The sequence below is a fragment of the Oryctolagus cuniculus genome, chromosome 3 (assembly GCF_051225735.1).
Source record: "Oryctolagus cuniculus isolate XC-2025 breed Fujian yellow rabbit chromosome 3, ASM5122573v1, whole genome shotgun sequence".
NCBI classification, from domain to species: Eukaryota; Metazoa; Chordata; class Mammalia; order Lagomorpha; family Leporidae; genus Oryctolagus; species Oryctolagus cuniculus.
Window position 1 is genome coordinate 120787045 of NC_142869.1, and position 14447 is coordinate 120801491.

Below are 14447 nucleotides of genomic sequence, written 5' to 3' on the forward strand. Positions count from 1 at the left end.
GGTGCTGCCCCAAGTGCTCGGCTCCATGAACACCTAGGAGGTGGGTTGGACCCTCCTATTTTAAAGAGGAGCAAACTGAGGCTCGGGGAAGTCAAGTGACTCACACCAGCTTGCAGAGCTGTCAGCGGCAGAGCCTGAATGGAAGCCTGGCCAGTCTGTGCTGGGGAAAGCAAATGGGACTACTGAGATCTGCAGGGGTCCACTGAGACTTCGCCCTGACTTCACGGCCCTGCTCGGCTTGGCGCTGGGAGAGGTGCGGCGGGGGTGGGGCAGCAGCCTGCACCGACAGGCTTCAAGGGTGGATGGGCTACTGCCCCGGGCCTCAGTGACCCCTGCCTTCAGACTGGGGTGGCTGTGGGGCTGGATGAGCCACAGGCCAAGTGTGCAGTGTGAGACCAGCGGGAAACAGGTGCTGGCTGACCCAGCGCCCCTCACTGTCAGCCCAGGGAAGCAGCTCAAGGCGGGAGGGGGCCCAGCCCACACCTTCCAACACCACCATCCAGGCCCCTATCCTACGTGCTGGCCCAAGGTGACTGGCAGCAGAGAAAAGGAGAAGCCCACATGGGACTCCTACATGGACATGGCCACTGTGGGACTTATTGCCAACCCGCAGGGGCCTGAGTGAGTGTGCCCAGAGGGGCTGAAACACTGGGGAAGCTGCCAAGGGGCGTGGGGCTGCTGCCGGCTGCAAGGCAGAGTAAGGCTTTGACAGATGGAGAGGGGTGGAGAAGACCCACAGCTGAGCTGAGCCAGGGTGCAGAAGCAGGAGAGGATGGGAAGGAAGTGCAAGGGATAGGGGCCTTGCACCCATCCTACAGTGCCCAGATGGTGACTCAGCGCCCCCCACCCCGGCCAAGGTCAGGAGCATTGCAGGGAGAAGAAGGGGCCCCATTAATCCCATTCCACAGACTGCCAATGAGACACAAAGTCAGCGTGAGGCCAGCAGCAGTAGCAGCAGCAGGCAGGACCACTGACTGGTCTTCACATGGAAAGAGGGACGTGCAGTCACTGGGTGCTATGGGCCTAAATCCCTGTATGGTCCAGCACCTGCCTCTCTCTCTCTCTCAGCGCCCTGCCCACATGCGGGCCCTGCACCGCACCTCACGGCTCTACCCCTAGATGCCTGCACCCCAATGTCTGCATCCCTGCATCTGGGGGGGAGCAGCTCAATTTCCTTTGCTGCAGAAGCCCCTCGGCCCCACCCTGGGGCACCTGAGCCGAAGTCTGGAAGCCCTCGGCGATGAGGGTGATGAGTGTACAGGCACCAGCAAACTCACACACGGACAGTCGGCTCCCTGGCTGGGCAGCCCCAGGAGCAGGTGTCCAGCTTACAGGACCCCTCCCGGCCCTGCACCCCACTGAGGGCACGCAGCATGCTCCATGTGTGTCTGCTGAATGAGCGACTATATGAATGAGGCAGAGAGTGAGACCAAGGAGCACAGGCGTGGTCGCAGAAGACCTGCGGTCCATCTCTGGAAGCAGAAGACCTGCGGTCCATCTCTGGTAGCAGAAGACCTGCGGTCCACCTCGGCTCAGCTCAGCTCACTGCAAGCCACCTGACTGCAGCCAGCTCTGACCCCTGATTCCTCATCTGCGGAGAACCAGGACACCAGGGTCTCCCAAAAGACACATCCACCTCCTAATCCCAGCACCTGAGGACCGCTTTGTGTGGACAAAGGGATTCAGCTGATGTGAGAAAGACCGGAACGCGAGGATACTACACATTAAATGCCATCACAGGGCCCTGCAAAGAGGCAGGCGGAAAGAGTTCAGACCCAGATAAGGGGGCCACAGGGCGTGGAGCAGAGATGGGAGAGAGGCAGCCAGGAGCGGGGCCACACAGAAGCTGGGAGAGAGAAGCACAGATTCCGCCTGGCCCCTCCCACCGGGGGGCGTGGCCTTGACGACATGTGATCTATGCCCAGGAAACAGTCCTGGAAGACTTCTAGTGGGTAAAGGTGCTCTCTCTCGCTCTCTCTCCCTGTGTGTGTGTGTGTGTGTGTGTGTGTGTGTGTCGGGCTGGCAGGGAGAGGACACGCCCCACGCTGCGGTGCTCACTGCAGGGGAGGGCGTTGGGGCGCTGCATTATAGCCCCATGCTCTCGGGGCTCCCTAGCCTGTTTTCCTAGCTGGCGCCCAGATTACACGGTCACTGATTCCCCATAGCCGAATCCGCCCAGCACAAAGCCCCGGCATGCCAGCCCTGCCCCTGAGCCCAGATGCCTACCACCCACCAGGATCACAGCACCACGGGTGGGGTCAGAGGTGCTCCGGAGCAGGGAGGCTGGGTGCCCGCCCCTTCAGCAACTCCGGGGCTCGCTGACCTGCTGGAAAGGGAGCTGAGTGCCCCCATAGCACTTGGGTGTCGGCTTCTGTGTGCCAGGTGGAGCGGGTGTCTCTTCTCTCCAGAGCCAGGCCCGCTGCCCTGGGCTCTGGCAACAAATGGAGACAGAACCCCGAGTGCCCCCCCCTTGGATGGAATTTGGTCTCCTCTCCAAGGCTTTCACTTGTCAGCTTTTATGTGTTGTAGGCAGAACTGTTAACCCAGGCAGGCTCGCGTGCCACGTTTTCCACGCAGTCATTGAGAAACCTCCAGAAATCAAGTCCTTTCCAAAACGTGCCCAGGGCTTGCCCTTTCCCAGGACTGTAAGGCAAATTCTGCTGGAAAACTCTAGAGAACTGGACCCACCCCACCCAAGCCAAGCCTGCAGCCCAGGTCATTTTCAGTGCCAACAGCGAGGCAGCCATCTGCTAGGGGGGGAGGCCCTGCTCAAAGATGCTGAGGCCAAGACAGCCAGTCCTTTGTGGACTGTTCCTGTGGCCACACATCTTTCCCTCCACAAACCCATGTTCCCTGAACTTGGGCTGCCAGTGGCACTGGGTGGGAGGAGCTCAGGGTCCGAGGCAGACTTAGCCAGGACCCCTCGTCCAGGCGGTGGGGCAGGTTTGCTGCACCAGAACAGTGTGGGATGAACATTCCCAGGCCAGCCTGAATCCACACACACATAGGTCGCAGCCGAGCACTTTCAAGGTGAAGTTGATGCTGTGGCACGGCGGGTTAAGCCGCTGCCTGCTATGCCAGCACAGCACACGGCACTGGTTAGAGTCCCGGCTGCTCCACTTCCGATCCAGCTCTTTGCTAATGCACCTGGGAAAGCAGTGGAAGATGGCCCAAGTCCTTGGGCCCCTGCCCCATGTAGGGAACCTGAATGGGGCTCTTGAATCTGGCATGGCCCAGCCCCAGCCATTGAGGCCATTTGAGGAAGTGAACCAGCAGATGAAAGATGTCTCTCTCTCTCTGCCTCTCCCTCTCTGCAACTCTGTCTTTCAAATAAATAAATCATTAAAAATAATAAAAATAAATATTTAGGGGACAATTGTGTCCATGTGGTTACTACTTGTATATCTTGTTTTTTTTTTTTTTTTTTTTTTTTTTTTTTTTTTTTTTTTTTGACAGGCAGAGTGGATAGTGAGAGAGAGAGACAGAGAGAAAGGTCTTCCTTTTTGCCATTGGTTCACCCTCCAATGGCCACCACAGCTGGCGCACTGCAGCCAGCGCACCGCGCTGATCCGAAGGCAGGAGCCAGGTGCTTCTCCTGGTCTCCCATGGGGTGCAGGGCCTCAGCACTTGGGCCATCCTCCACTGCACTCCCTGGCCACAGCAGAGAGCTGGACTGGAAGAGGGGCAACCAGGAAATAATCTGGCGCCCCGACCGGGACTAGAACCTGGTGTGCCGGCGCTGCTAGGTGGAGGATTAGCCTATTGACCCGCAGCACTGGCCAAACTACTTGTATATCTTAACCCTGCTTTTGTTATTCTTTTCAAAGGATGGCTGGCTGGTGGCAGCTCCATGGGAATCAGGCTGAGCCTAGGAAGCAGCGAGGCTGCTGGGAAGTGTCGAGGGCTCAGTTTCTTTCCCTCCCGGATCATCCACCGACTAGCCTGACCATGACCTCTATCTGCTGCCCACACTCCATCCAAGGCCCCCATCTGAGGGGCCTGCTCTGTGACAGACACATGTCCAATTTGGGGGACCCTCTGCTGGCTCTCTGCATTCCCATCTCAATCCCGGCACACACCCCTGGATTCAGCCCCAGGCTGTCACTCCCTCCGCAGAACCATCATAAAGAAATCGCTGTTTTCAGCTGACAAAGAGCAGATTTCTTACTAACTAAACACTAATGTTGGGGTAGGGAAATCAGGTTATAAAATTGTGCCTACGAAGGAGGCCACACAGATGGACTTGGTTAAGCTCTAGCCACACGGTCATGGCGGTTAATTCCATCGAGCAATATGGCGGGAAGGTTATCAGCATTTTCAAACATCAAAACCCTGAAGGGTAGCAGACAGAGAGACGAGAGGAGACTCATGGAGACTTGCGTCCCAGCAATGTGAGGGGTCCACGTGGGTGCAGGGAGCCTGGAGGAAGCCCTGGGCTTGCACGTGGGTCCTGTGGGGCTGGAGAGGAGGCCCTGTGGGGAGCTGTTGGGGTTCAGGCCTGTCCCAGTGAGCTGGGACATTGGGGAACCTTGGGTGTCCTAGGAGCTGTACCCGAGCTGAGCCCTGTGGAAGCCAAGGCTTCAGCACCATGGGTGGAAGTCAGCCACGCTGTCATGCAAGCAAGTGGGCATTGAGCCGAAGGCCTTGGAAGAAGGAAGGCTCGGTCAGACTTCACCAGCCGGAAGACAAGGCTTGGGGGAGGGTGGAGGGCCAGATGTAGTGAAAGCCCTTTACCTCGGGCCCAGTCCAGGGTGTGCAACGCCTCTCCCTGGTTGCCTGTCCACACCAGCCAATCACCCTGAGCAGTCTCAGAGATGGGGCGCTGCGCACGTGTCGTCCATCAGTGGGTGTTGTGACAGGGCCCCTCCTTTCCTGGTGGGCGGGGCTGGGGTCCAGCCTCCCCCTTGGCTAATCAATACTTTCCATTCCAGGGCTCCAGGTGTACTGGGCTCCCCTTAGCCACCACCCCTTCTCCTAGAGTCTACTCCCCCTACCCCCCTACCCGCACCCCTGGACCATATCCTGAGTCCCAGGAGGCAGCCAGACTGTGCCCCGTCAGCCCTGCATCCCAGCGCCCAGCCTGGCACCACAGGCTCGGGGTGAGTGTTCTCAGATGAAGTGAAGTGACAATTTCCCTTTTTCTGCTTGGCTTGGGCAGGACAGACCCAGGACGCCATCCACAGGGGGCACCCAACAGGCCTGACCACAGCTCTCTTCCCCAGGGCCCTGGGATGCCCCAGGGGCTGAATGCTGGCTACAGCGATGGTGACCTTGCCTTAATACATGTTGACTGAGGCTGGCAGGAGGGCCCCCAAGTGACACCAGCTGCGACACAGACAAACGCAGCAACCATGCTTTAAGCTGAATGAATGAACACACACTGAGCCATAGCCTCAGCTTCCACCCAGAGCGGAAGTCTGAAAGCACTCACCTCACCAGCTCCGGAAATTTTACTGTTAGGGATTCATTCCTTTGGGTGGATGCCTGTTCTGTTCCCAAGCTTGGGGGCAGGGTTTATGTAACATGCTGAAGTTCCAAAACCTGCAGTAGGACCCTCTGAGGACAATCAGAGCCCAGGAAAGAGCTCAGGATTGGGGGGCGGGGCTCTCAGGTCTTACTTGCAAGCTGAGTGATTAGGGGATGCCCTTAAACCCTGGGAATTAATTCTGGAATTAATTCCTCTCTGAATTGAAGGGACGTTACCCAGCGCACAGGTGTTGGGAAGACTGAATGTGACACTTGGGAGCAAGAGTGTGGTCTGCACACTTTACATTCACTCACCTAATCAGTCCTGACAATAACAGGTCCATGTGGGGCACTCTCATGTTCCCATTTCACAGATGGGGAAACTGAGGCCCAGAGCTGTTAAGCAGCCAACCCCAGAATATAAAAGGAACAAGCAGCATAGGATTTGCACCCAGTCCTGCCTTGTTCTGCCAGCATCCTGCTGGAAATGCCCAAGTCACTAAGGGCCCCAGAGGGAGAGGGGGAAGAACCAGAAAGCTTACATCCTGACTGCACGGGGCCTTGAGCCAGCTGCCCCTCCTCCAGCCCCGCTGCCGACCCACCTGGCTTCTGCATGTCACACCCTGCCTCCCTCTCCTGGCTGACCACACGGCTCGCTCGGATGCCTGGAGCCAGGTAGCTCTCTTCTGCGAGGGGCTGGTGTTCAGCAGAGATCAAAGACCGGCCGTCTTATCAGACACGCTCCTCATTAAACTTTAACATACCCGATTCCATTATGAATGAGCTATCTGTCCCACGCAGATGAACACAGGCCTGGCGTTGGGGGTCTGTAGCTCTCAGGGCCAAGGGAGATGGTAGCGGGGGTAGGGGGTACCCTCTAGGGCTAAACTGGGCCACTTGCTTGGGGCGGGTCCCTGGAAAGACAGGCAGCCATCCTATGCCTCAGTTTCCCCACTCAATATGGGGAGTGAGGGCTCTGCCTTCCCTGGACGTAGCAGGAGGGCACAGGCTCCTGCTTCTGCTCCTCAGCTGGCCTGACCCCAGCATCCCCCGCAGGCCCTGCCTGATGGGGTCTCTAAGGCTCGTTCCCATCACAATGGGCCAAGGCCGCACAGGTAAGTGTCGCTCACTTCTCAGGGAGCAAATTTTCCAGGCTTCCTCTCTCCTGCTGCTTAGAAGTCAAGTGATGAGCCACAGCAGGGGTCCCTGAGAGAGCTCCCTGGGAGGGGAGGGCAGCAGGCGCCCAAGTGGGTGGGAAACACGAAACCCCCCTGCTGGGCAAGGAGGGCCCAGCAGGCAGTGGACTACCCGTCGGAAGTCTCCTCCTTGGATGCCCACATTTGTGGAGGTAGGAGAAGCTTCGTTGCAAAAACACACCCAGAGCCAACTCCCTGTGAATCGGGACCCTGGGTGTGGTGCAGGAATCAAGGAAAACAAAAATCCGAATGTCTTTCCGCTCACCCCACCCCCTCAAATGGCTGGAGATGGAGTGACTCACCAGGTCAGGCCTTCCTTACGGAGCAGAGACCTTGGCAACAGCCACCATCACATCCCCCCCACCCCCCTCGCCACGGGCAAGTTCACAAGCTCAGACCAGCAACAGTACTTTCTGAAGCAAAGGTGCACCCACCCAGGGGCTGACCATCCCCTTTCATAAGTGGGCACCAGGACCAAGCAGGGATTCTCTCAGGGGGCTCTGGGGTCATATGCACCTTGCGTAACCAGGCGGCCAGTCACTGGGGCACTGGAGGCCCCCTCCCCCACCAGCGGGCGTTCCCGTTCTGCCTGGGCCAGTGTGCTGATGTTGCATGACTTAAAGGCTGCAACCCAGAGTCACCTGGTCTGAGCAAGAGTCCCGACCACCCTTGTCCCCTTCTGCCAGCAAGGTGGCCTTGGGCAGGGCCTGCCAACGTGATGCCCAATAAGCATGGCCCAGGGCCCAGTGCTGTGCTATGAGCTGTCAGCTCTGGTCATGACTAGGATCCAGGAGAGGGTTGGAGGTCACGGGTGACAGAGGTCAGGGATGGAGCCAGAAGGGGGAGAGAGGAAGGTGCAGGCCTCCCCATGGCTGAGATGTCCCAGCTGGTGCCACTACAAAGGCTGGCTGCAAGCTGAGACTGTCCCAGGCTTGGGTCAGCTTGCGGGGACTCATTGTGCATGGATAACAGGTGACAAACAGTGGTGAGCCTGCTCTCCTGGGTGTCACATAAGCAAGAGGTCCCCAAACTCTGACCCCTCAGCGCCTCTTAATAAGCAGACTCCCAGGGCTCACCTTAGCCTGGGAGCATCACAGCGCTAAGAGACACATACCCAGCTGTGCAGACCTGCAGCCAGGGTTGGGAACTGCAGCAGGAGACAGTCTCCACAAACCCTTCCTGGCTCGAGACAGATGGAACTGGTCCTGTCTGAAGCCCCAGAGCAGGGCAGGGCAGGGCAGGGCAGGGCAGGGCAAGGCAGGGCAAGGACCCCAGAAGCAACCTAGGAAGTTGAAGGTCAACTCCAGCCTCCTGAATCACAAGCATGAACTTCTACCATTCCCAGAGGACACACAGGTTAACTCTGGCCCCAGCTAGCCCAGACTGTGCTAGAGTGACTACATGCATGGGGAAATGGGGCGCTCTCGTGGGAGAACCCTGCCATACCACACCTTGCCTCATTACTCATGACACCCTGACAAGCCTACTTTTAAGAAACAGGGCCTGGGGTGGTGACGGAGGGTGGGAGCTTAGCATTAGCATCCTTTTTTTTTTTTTTTTTTTTAAGATGATGTATTTGAAAGTCAGAGAAAGAGAGAGAGATCATCCATCTGCTGGTTCACTCTCCAGATGGCCACAATGGCTAGGGCTGAGCCAGGCCAAAGCCAGGAGCCAGGAACTTCATCCAGGTCTCCCCGTGAGGGTAAAGGTGCCCAGGCATTTGGGCCACCGTCCACTGCTTTTCCCAGGCCATTAACAGGGAGCTGGATTGGAGGCAGAACACCCAGGACTCGAACTGGCACTCATTATGGGATGCCAGTATCACAGGCAATGGCTTAACCCACTGCATCACAATGCCTACCCTGCCCCTTAGCAACTTAAGGCTGTGGGGAGACTGTAGGGAGCAATGGACCCCATTTGCAGCTGGACTGCTCTTTCACCCTGTGGTAGGGATTCTGAGAGAGGCAGGAGCGTGTGCCCATGTGGGTCCCCAGAGAACCCCACTTGGCCAGCCACACCGTCCTTCCCCTAGGAGTCTCCCTGTCACCCATGCTTTACATAAAACAATGCAGCAGCATGCCAGGAGGAATGGGTACTAGGATTTCCTCTTCCAGAACCAAGCAAGCATGGTTTGCACCTCACGGGGATGGGGGCAGGTCGCTCTGCAGCGGGCTGGGGTGTGGGTGTCCGGGCGGAAGTCATACAGGTGGGCTGAGGCACACGGCTGGCCCGGCCTCTCCCGAGGCACAGCTGCCTGCCTGGAGCAAGATGAGCAGCCTGTGACCCTACTCCTCTTCCGCCCAGGGCCACTGGGACAGCTCTGGCTGTCACCAGGACACATTTGCTGCGCTTTATCTGTCCACCCTGTAACAGTTCCTATGGTTACTCTGGAGGGTGGAGTGGGGAGATCCGACCACACCCACCTGGCCACCCAAAGGTGGATGTCCACATTCTTCAGTTGGGAAAAAAAAAAACCCTCCTCCTTCCTCCCCCGACAGCACAGCCTCTGCCCCACATCCCGCCTCCCCAAGCCACGGCCACAGGCCAGTCGTCTCTCCTCCAATGAGCCCTGTTCTCAAACAAGCAAGCAGAGGTGACCTCAGTAATAACGGTAATGACCACCGTCCACGGCACGCTTCTCAAGGGCCCTCAGTACTGCCTTCCTTTACCCTTCTCCACTGTCAGAATAACAAGGAGACTAGCCGTCTTGCAGATGAGAATGCTGAGGTCTGTCAAGGCTCCTGCATCCCCTATCCCATGTGTATTGTGGTGCCGGGTTCAAGGGCAAGTGCCTGGCAGGGCTGAGACACAGCAGCAGCAGCAGGCTCTGCAGTGAGGATGGCAGCTCTTGTGCGGGGCAGGGGGCAGGGGCAGCACCAGGCCTGGAGCCTGCATGCCCAGGACAGAGCAGCAGGTGCACCCACACGCTAAGTGGCCTTGTGACTCGGAGCAGAAGGCAGAGGCTCAGACTCGCCGCCGACAGATGACATCACACCTCATTTGCTGTGTGACGTGCGTGTGATTAGACACACTGGGCGCCAGCAAGGAGAGCCAGTTACTCGCGGGTTTGACGGATGGGCTGATCCACCCAGCTCCGACCACACAAATCACAAAGCCAGAGCCAGGGAGCCGTCTTCCTCTGTGTCCTGGGACTCTGGAGGTGGAGGAGTGGTTTTTGAGACCCCAAGGCCAGCCCTGCAGCTCTCGTGGTGTCTTCCTTCAGTAACTCTCCTGGGGATGGCACAGAGCAACTGGAAGGCCGCCCCAACAGGATGGGGGCGCCGGGAACAGGATGCTGCTGCCTCTCAGGAGTGGGACCAGGACAGGCTCTCCTTGCCGGGGTCCCGAGCCCACACAGAGACCACACGGAGAAGCCAGCGCCTCTCTGAGCCTCCACACCATGAAGCTCATGACCCCACCTCACACGGCGATCAGAAAGATTTGCTAACAGCACAGCAGATGCCAGTGGCCAGCCCATGGCAGACCTGAGCCTTGACTGTGTTCCATGCAGTGATGCCATGCAGCCCACTGCAGCCTGGCAATCCCTGCTGAGCTACGTACGTCACGGTCCGCAAGGAGTCCCCAGCCCAAGTTCGTGGCACCTGTGAGTCCCACTATGGTGAAAAATGGTCTTGGCGGGGGGGGGGGGGGTGTGTGTGTGTGTGGCAGGGCACTGGCCTGGATCAGACAGGTGGGCCCTCAAAGTCACGGCAGGTGTCCTTGTAAGAGAGACAGGGAGAAAGCCAGGAGAGCCAAAGGAGAAGGCAGTGTGAGCACAGATGCCGAGAGAAGGCAAAGTGGTGTGAGGTAGGGCTCCCAAGCCAAGGAATGCAGGAGGAACCCAGAAAAGTCAAAGCAATGGATTCTCCCATAGAGTCTCCAAAGGAACCAGCTCTGCCCACAGCTTGATCTTACCCAGACAGGAGTGACTCCAAGTGCTTGGGCCCCTGCATCCACATGGGAGACCAGGAAGAGGCACCTGGCTCCTGGCTTCATATCTGCACAGTGCCAAGTGTGGCGGCCATTTGGGGAGTGAACCAATGAAAGGAAGACCTTTCTCTCTGTCTCTCTCTCTCTCTCTCACTGTCTATAACTCTACCTGTCAAATAAATAAAAAAGAAAAAGAAAAAATCTGTGTGGGAGTGTGTGTATATGTGTGTGTCTGTCTGTCTCTGTCTTGCTGCCATTCAAATAAAGAACTAACTTAAAAATTTCAAACAGAATTCTATCAGGGTTTGCTAATATAACATGTTAAGATTTCACAAGTTGGGGGAAGCATATATAGAAAATCTTTCATGATTTTTGCAATTGCTTGTGGATGTCTGAAATAATACCAAAGTAAAATGGTAGAAAGTGAAAAATATCTTAAAAGGAGGAAAGTCCCAGCTTTGCTCTGTCTTGGGGTAGAGGGTCGGCTGGGGCACCTGTGCCGCACAAGGCTTTGAACACAGCAAGCACTTAGCAAGCGCGTCCGGACGTCACTCAAACAGGAGGTACGGAGGTAGCAGAGGCAGAACCTGAGGAATGGGCTCCCCATCCAGCAAACATTGACTGTGCACCTGTTGGCCAGCAGCAGCAGTAGACACAGCAGTGAGGGTGTGCTCAGGGCCAGCAGGATACAGGCGTGGGCAGAGATCACTCTGGGCTGATGGTGCAGTGGGAGTCCAGAGCCAGAGCTGCCACTGAGAACAGGGGATCACAGAAGCCCAGGAGGAGGCGGGTACTGTGTTGAGGCTTGGAGATGTCAGGGGAAGGAGCTGCCCTGGCATGCTGGGCCGGTGGCAAGAGCCAGGCATGGAGACACGGGGCAGGGTGATGTGTATTGCAGCCACAGACAGCACCTTGGTGTGGACAGGTGAAGTGGCTGGAGGGAGGTGGGATAGAAGGCACCAGGGCAAGAGGGTCGCAAAAGAGCCCCTGGAGAGCGTGGGGAGCTGCAAACAGGGTGGGCACTGGGAGAGGCCTGTGGAAGGGTAACAGAAAGAGTAAAAGGGGCCAAGCCTCATGTCGTGAACACCAAGAAAACAGGCATGGGCCACAGGCTCAGAGGCCCCAGACAGGCTGGGTTAGGCCTCCTGATGCAACACTGGTGAACATGACCTTTCTCTCCCTAAAGGTGGAGCTACAGAGAGAGCAGGAGAGACACACACAGAGAGATCTTCCACCTGCTGGTTCACCCCCCAAATGGCCACAATACCTGGGGCTGGGCCAGGTCAAAGCCAGGAGTCAGGAGCTTCCTCTGGGCCTCCTATATGGGTGGGAGGAACCCAAGGACTTGGGCCATCTTCCGAGGCTTTCCCATGTGCATTAGCAAGGAGCTGGACCAGAAGTGGGGCAGCTGGGACTCGAACTGGCGTCCGTATGGGATGCCGGCACTGCAGATAGCCACTTAACCAACTGCACCACAGTGCCGGCCCTTGAACACAGCCTTTTTATCCGGAAGTTTGAGGCAGAGAGCAGGAAAAGCATCCCTTTGAGCTTGTCCATACAGACCCATCACTCTATAACAGGAACCCTGAGACAGTAGGAAACACTGGAACCCACATACCTAAGGGCACCTTGTGCAGGCTCTGTGGCCTGGAGGGGACTGCCAGTTCATGGATAGGTAAGGAGCCCTGAATCACACATGGGTCCACCAAGGAAAGCTGGAACTTGACAAGTGCCGATGGTGTGTGTGTCGGGGGGGGGGGGGGGGCGGTGAGCCCAGCTTCCTTCCCAGGATCCAGACAGGTGGCAGCTGTTCACCTGTCACCCATTTCCACGCTCATGCTCATGGGTGGCAACCGGGCCAATCCCCTCGGGACAACGCAGATCGGGAAGGCCAGACACAAGGATGGAGGTGGCTGAGGCTGCAGGCAGGTCCGGGGCGGTGGGCAGGCGAATGGGTGGGCGGAGGAGGGCAGGACTTACCCGTGCACGCCGTGCACAGAGTGAGGCTCGTAATGGTACCGTCCCTCCTGGTGGCGCATGTCAACCGGCAAGGGCGCGGGGAACGGCGGCAAGAGGTGCTGCGGCACTGTGGATGGAGAGACAGAAAGAGAACTTCAAAAACTCTTCCCCTCCCTCAGCAAGCAATTTTCAAAGGGCTTTAAAGCGCGATGAATTTCAGAGCGAGAGCGGCCGGGACAAGGGGCTCCGAGTGCCCCGCGTTATCACACACCCACGGAGGGGGATGAATAAATAATCAAAGTCAGCCTGAGAAGCCTACATCTTCCACATAAAAGATCCCCAACCGCGCTCTTGACAAAGACAAGCAGCTCAGAGCTCTTTGAACTCGGGCAGATAACAGGCAGGGCCACGAAACCCGGCTCAGCCCGCAAATCACGGCTGACAGAGCCGATAGGCTCCCACCCCGCCAGCTTCTGCCCGTCCCGGCCAAGGCTTCAAGTGGCCAAGGCAGCACCGGGTGACGGCACCCTGCTGCTGCACACGACAGCAGGCAGTTGTCTCCAGGCCCCCTGGGACGGGGCAATCGGCCTCAGGAAAGCCAAGTGCCACCCCGCTGCCTCGCTCCGCCTCGTGGGAAAGCAGCACCAAGCAGACATCTGCATGGCCTGGGATCCTCTTCCGGGTCAGAACCATGACTGTGGGCCCCACGCGCAGTAGCGGGCGCCTGCAGAATTGGGAAAAGCAACACGTGGGTGTCACTCATGGCGCTGACTCAGGCTCCCGTCTGCACTTGGCGGGTGCTCAACAAATCTTCATGATAATTGCAGGATACTCTTTGTTTATTTAAAAAAAAGAAAGAAAAAAAGAAAAAAGACATGCCTGGGTGCCCTGGAGGCAAACGTAATTATAGGCTTTAAGGAAAGGAGGCTCTTGAAAACGCAGCCCCACTGGGACCGGGCTCAGGAGTGTGGATTTCTCAGTCCATTCTCAGTCTGAAGGTCACAGGCCAGGGTGGGGGTGGGAAGCAGGGCTTTAGTAGCTGCCAGGACAACTGGCTGCCAGGCCCCCTGCTGTGGTGCAGCAGGTTACACTACCGCAGGCAACGCCAGCATCCCATAGGAACACTGGTTCGAGTGCCAGCTGCTCCACTTCTGCTCAGCTCCCTCCCAATGTGCCGGGAAAAACGGTGGAGGATGGTGCAAGTGCTTGGGCCCCTGCCAATCACGTGGGAGACCCAGATAGAGTTCCAGGCTGCTGGCTTTGGCCTGGCACAGACCCAGCCATTGCAGCCATTTGTGGAGTGAACCAGCAGATGGAAGATCTCTCTCTCCCACTCTCACTCTCGTTCTCTCTCTCTAACTCTGCCTTTCAACAAATAAATTTTTTTAAAAAGCACATTTTTAATAATGCCATTTCTGTACAAACAGATCCCAGTTATTGCAGTGTAAACATCATAAAGTTTTTTTCCTGCTATTCCAGTAAAATACACATATCTATGTATGTTGCATGGGTGGTATGTGTGGACTATGTGCATGCATGTGCCACGTACATGTGTGGTATGTGCATGCATGTGTGTATGTGTTGCTATTGTGTTTGTTGTATGTGTGGTATGTGTGTGGGTTGTGTACATGGGGCAGGGATGTATATGGCACATGCATGTGCACGCATGTGTGCAGTGTGTATGTGCTGGTATTGTATGTGGTATGTGTTGCACGAGACGTGCATGTATGTGGCATGTGTGACATGTGTACATGTATTTGGTGTTGTGTTGTTGCACATGTGGATTGTGTGTGGGCTATGTGTATGGTGTGTGTATGTGGCACATGTGCAGGCATGATATGTGCAACGGGCGTATGTGTTGGTATTGTATGTTTGTTGCATGTGTGGCGGGGTGTT

The 14447-nt window shown here is 56.9% G+C and overlaps 1 protein-coding gene across 2 annotated transcripts in view; it reads right to left on the bottom strand.

Moving 5' to 3' along the window:
- GLI2 (GLI family zinc finger 2) overlaps positions 1-14447 on the bottom strand; it is a 218996-nt gene that overhangs the window by 34987 nt on the left and 169562 nt on the right. For both annotated transcript variants that reach the window (XM_051848775.3, XM_051848774.3), the window contains exon 3: positions 12573-12678. In XM_051848775.3, the coding sequence (XP_051704735.3) occupies positions 12573-12678 (106 nt within the window). The remainder of the gene's footprint in view (positions 1-12572; positions 12679-14447) is intronic.